The sequence below is a fragment of the Austrofundulus limnaeus genome, unplaced genomic scaffold (assembly GCF_001266775.1).
Source record: "Austrofundulus limnaeus strain Quisiro unplaced genomic scaffold, Austrofundulus_limnaeus-1.0 Scaffold538, whole genome shotgun sequence".
NCBI lineage: Eukaryota > Metazoa > Chordata > Actinopteri > Cyprinodontiformes > Rivulidae > Austrofundulus > Austrofundulus limnaeus.
Genome location: NW_013952940.1, coordinates 316224 through 321743, shown reverse-complemented (window position 1 = coordinate 321743; position 5520 = coordinate 316224). Strand labels below are relative to the sequence as shown.

The 5520-nt window shown below is 36.6% G+C and overlaps 1 protein-coding gene across 1 annotated transcript in view; it reads left to right on the top strand.

Moving 5' to 3' along the window:
* kcnj6 (potassium inwardly rectifying channel subfamily J member 6) overlaps positions 1-1462 on the top strand; it is a gene marked incomplete at its 5' end in the record, with an annotated part of 32287 nt that extends 30825 nt beyond the window's left edge. Inside the window, 1 exon segment of the mRNA XM_014026272.1 lies at positions 309-1462. Within this exon segment, the coding sequence (XP_013881726.1) occupies positions 309-661 (353 nt within the window). The 3' untranslated portion in view covers positions 662-1462.
* Between the last annotated feature and the right edge of the window lie 4058 nt (positions 1463-5520).

Genomic DNA, 5520 nt, shown 5'->3' with positions numbered 1-5520 from the left:
GTTAAATATTTAGTTTATAAACTATGACATTTATAAATGTATGAATCATATGGTGAAAAACTGACTTTGAAAAATAAATCTGTTCTTTTTTTCTAATAAAAAGGCTAAATAAAACAAAAATATTGGTGGTAATTTTTGGCTGTGTAACTTTAAAAACAGCACACCAAAGTCACGAGTGCTGCAGGATTATGTTAGCTCCTGATTTTTCGTAAATTTGTACCAAAGGAAGAATTTGGAACGGGGTGATTGTTTTGATAMAAAGCCCTGGCAGCTCCTGCAGCTTTTAATCCTTCATGTTGTCTCTCCAGGGATGACCTGCCAGGCCAGGAGCTCCTACATCAGCAGTGAGATCAAATGGGGCTACCGCTTCATGCCTGTCCTGACGCTGGAGGACGGCTTCTACGAGGTGGACTACAACAGTTTCCACGAAGTCTACGAGACAAACACACCCACCTGCAGTGCCAAAGAGCTCTCAGACATGGCCAACCGTGCCCGTCTACCCCTCACCTGGTCACTGGCCAGCAAGCTGAGCCAGCAAGGGCTGCCGGAGTCCGAACAGGAGGGCCAGGAGACAAAAACCAAGGTGGACAATGAGGACAAGGCACAGACGGCAGAGAGGAATGGGGATATTGCCAACTTGGAGAGCGAGTCCAAAGTGTAGCGAGTGCCGTGCTCGCTGGTTTTATGTACTGTACCTGCAGGGGAAGACCCCACTACGAGGACCAAGGAGCACAGTAGACCAAGTAATCCTTCACATAGAACCACTTTTTCTCAGTGATTTACACTCACCCTGAAAATCAGTCAACACAGACACGWGGCCCACCGCTGGACTTGGAAACCTTCTGCGGAAAGTGCATGTTTCAGATATAATGTGATGTCCTCCTGATGAGATTCCTATTATTTTTTCTATTCAAATATTCCTAGGGGCATTTGCATAAGTATTTTTGTACATACTATAAACAGTTTTGGATTCTTTGTTTTGTTGCTGTGTGAATATTTAAATGATGTTTGATACTAATAACCTTTAGGTTAGTTCTGTATATATTCCATGCCTTACTGTATGTACAGTATAAAGCTTTCAATATTTGTTTTTCAGAACTATATCTACGCATGTATAAACTTTATCTGCCGTTAATTTATCCTGTACTCTGTAAATACTGTATGACAACAATATAAGAAAAAAAATCATACGTTTCAATGGATGCAAACTAGTTTAAACCAATGAGGAATTCTTCCCCGAACGACAAGTGTTTTACAGTAGAACTACTCGAAGCCATGACTTGCTGTTTACAGCTGACCGACTTCAGACAAACGGCCCTTTAAAACTGCATTTTGTCACTTTTTTGCACAATGGAGACTCCTCGTTTGGTGGAGAATGTTAGTTGAGTCTCCAGAAATCCCTCATATGTCACCTAAAATCAACAACAACAAATAAACTGTAAGTTGCCTATTATGCACCTGATGAGCTCTTTTGTTTGGTTTTTCTTAGATTAAATTTGATGTAACCGCTTAAAGAATTGGGTACCACTTTACAATAAGGCTCCCCTTATAGATGGCTTATGAATAGTTTATAGATAGGTTATTAATTAATCTGTAAACACTTAATAAATCATTAATAAATGTTTATTATGGATTAATTAAGGACAGCAAAGAGACAAAACTGTCCGGTTTCTTGCCAAATAGTGAGCCAAATCTGTTTGTGTCCATATTACTGGGTTAAAAGCACAATTATGTATTGGAAACACATATTTAAAAAATAATATTACTTATACATATTAACAACTGTCAAAGTGAGCCTTATTGTTAAACATACGACAGTAGGTACACTATTTATTAATGACTAATAAACTTGTATAAATGCCATAAAGGAGCCTTATTGTAAAGTGTAAAACAGTTTATAAGGCTTTGTTATGACATTATTATTATTATACTGTTCAACACTTTACAATAAGGCTCCCTTCGATTACTGTGGATATGTATAATGCAGCAATACAGTACAATGTCATATGTAAAATATGTGTTTTCAATAAATTATTATGCTTACAAGGTAGTAAACTAGTCTGAAATGTTTAATAAGCACCTTTAGATGTTATATATACATGAACACATTTGGCTCACTATTTGGCAAGACAGTTTTGTCTCTTTCCTGTCCTTAATTAATGAATAATAAACACTTTTTAACGATTTGTAAAGTGTTTACAGATGAATTAATAACTATATATAAACCATTTATAAGGGGAGCCTTATTGTAAAGTGGTTCCAAGAATTGTTCAGATTTTTTTAAATGTGGAGTACCTATATTCCCCAGTAACTATATTTCCCGGTACCTGTGTTTTCTGGCACCTATGTTCCCCAGTAAAATGTTTGCACTATAATGCAATTTATTTGGGGCAGCCAAGCATCTTTCATGACTTTCATAGCTAACCATGGACCAACATAGGTACCAGGGAACAYAGATAAYGGGAAACAAAGGGCTGACCCCCGTTTGTGAACATACCTAGTTGCTTGGTCACAAAATCTTGGACAGCAACATAAAATCCATTTATTTCCTCACAATTTTGAGTGGCAAACTGGTCTSCAACTGTTGCAACACAGTTAGGTACTCCTTTGAGAGCTAGTCCAACTGTGACCAAGGTCAAAGTGGATTGCTGCTGTTTAAAACCAATATAAATCTAAAAACCACATAATCAGTGTGCATTGCTAGTGCAATGCTCACTATTGTGATTCATTTCCCATCCAAGTCATCTCCACTTTGGCACGCTTCTCCTCCTGCTTACTTTGTCCTAGAGCTGCCATDGTAATTTATATCTGTAAAGCTCCTGTGCCAAATGATGGCTATGCCTTTTGGTGCCTGTACAACTTACAGTTTTTGAAATATTAATGTTTAATCATTTATAATGGGAGTCAATAGAGCCTTGTATTGGTCCAATACTGCCCCCCGCTGTATCTACTCAGTACTGAGCCACAGTTTAATGATATTTAATCTCAATAGTTCAGTGGTTACAATACTAATATGATTGTATTTTGATGTTTTACTATAATATTGTCCTAATATTGCTCTATTGCTGTTATAGCAGTTTAGTGTCAACAATTGCATTGGCAATGTGGCCTCTTTCTGCACACAAACAAACCAACACCTGGCAGAACTCTCCGCCACAACTCCAATGATCTCATGGTTAGCGCCATGGGCTTTCATGTGGGAGATCACAAACTTCATATTGTCACACAATTACCTTAATTACAAACACCTGCTGACGTGACAGGCACAAGCTGGTTTAGAAAACACATTTGAACTTGGTCACAGTTCATTCTGTAAGTCCACTGCTGCAGGCAAAGCCACATTGCAATGACATGCTACATGGCAATGCACACTCATTTTTACATCGTAAAAACCCATGTCTAGTTAATCATTCAATGCTATTTTACAAACCTTTACACAGTTGTCTGTTGTGTGTGGTTATTTTAGCTCAAAAATGATTACACTCCACCTGGAAGTGTAACATCTATGAGGAAGACAAAGATGGGCTGAAAGCCTGGGACTACCTGAACAACTGAGGGAGACAACGAACACAGCAGGTGTGATCATTTAAAAAACTGCAGCCTGGTGTGTAGAGAGCAGAGAGCAAACCAAGCTGAGAGAAAACAGGAGCTGATGTTTACCAAGTAAATAAAGAACCACAACAGAAGAGAAAGAACAAAACAAAATTCTGTGAAATGTGATACGATACGAGCTGGTTAAAGAGTGTTTATTATCAGCTATATGTGAAGAAGAGATCCCATAGACGACAACCAGCAGGTGTCCCTCACCACTTTTAATCAGGTAAGCATGACTAAGYAACATGTGAGTACATTTACTGCAAAATCATGGTTCATCTTACTACTTTCTTTAATATTTTTACTTTAATACTTTCTTTGAGCTGTTTTTGTCTGCAAACAGTAGGCTCACTTATATAAAAAATGTGAAATATGATGCGTTTGAATGTATGATGAAAACACKAGGAGACAAATCCACACTGGAATTAAAAAAAAGTCTAAGTTAACTGCTGGCTGGGAACGGTGTTATTTTCTGTGTATTGTGGGCRCATAAAATGTCATCTTTCATTTTTCTTTTCGTATTTTCTCATCAGATGAAACTGAAAAAAGAGCCAACGGGCAACTTGACAACAGCCTGCCGGCTGAGACAGAAAATCCAGTCCTTCTGTAAGAACAAATAAAAAAAATAAAATAAAAACAGCAAAAATGATTTAATATAGACAGGTTAATAAAACCCAACAGAAATATTTGCAATCTCTGTAAAGTCYAAGATTTTAAATGTGTTTAAAAAAACAGCCTCGAATTAATAAAATTACATTATAAAAACAGTATATTTTCCAGGGGTCACCTGATTTTAAAAAAATTCTGCCAACTGGTAAGTTATCCAAAACAAAACAAAACAAAAAAAATCAACATTACTTCAAATTAATTTTGGTAAAAGTAAATAAACCTTAAAACACAATTAAATGTCTTGTACAAAAGCATCCCTGTTTTTTACTCTGAGTCAGTGCAACGATGGCATTCTGAAGACAAAAGACCAATAATGGACTTCAAAGCATGCACAGGTGCAGTGGACAAAACAAAGGTCATTTTCCCTGTGAAGAAACTCTAAACAACAAGCACAGGTGTGACGGCGTCACCTCACCGAGGACCTGATGCCAGGACAGCAAAGGCAAAAAGATTCAAAGCTGATGTTGGCTGCAAAAACCCAGAAACTAGAAAACTTTTGCTTTTAAAAATGAAAATTATAATGGTGTAGGAAGACTTTTACTCTATAACAACATTTACATAATGGACAGAACTAATAAAGAAAGTGTACACATGACCTTTTGTTTGCCAGTACTTATATTTTCCAGTACCTACRGTATGTTCCTCAGTACCTGTTTTCAACATTTTTGCCAGTACCAATGTTTCTCAGTATTTGTTTTCCAATACCTATGGTTCCCAGTACCTACATTTCCCGAGTACCTACAGTATGTTCCCTGGTACTGTTTTCAAGTACCTATTGTGATGTTTCTCAGTACCCATGTTTCCCAGTATCTACATACTCACTGGTATTTATTTTTTCATTTTGATTTATAAACTTTATTCATTTCATAAAACATAAAACAAAATTCTATGTACAATAAAAAGAAAATACAAGAAAATACAAGAAAAATATTTTCCTGGTATTTAAGTTCCCTAGTACTTCTTTCTCAGTACCTATGTTCACCAGTACTTCAGTTTTCCAGAATTTAAATTTCCCAGTATCTATATTCCCAAGTACACTTCTGGTACATTTGTTTCCTAGCACTTAAGTTTTACAGTACTTATGTTTTCCAAAACCTATGTTCTCTAGTACCTATGTTTCATAGTACTTATGTTTCCTGGTACCTGTGTTACTGAGGAACCTAAAGGTATTATTTTTTTATAGGTACTAGGAAATAAAGGGACGACCCCAAAGAAAAGAGGCAAAAAAGATGAGCTGAAACAAAGTTTTTTTAGTAC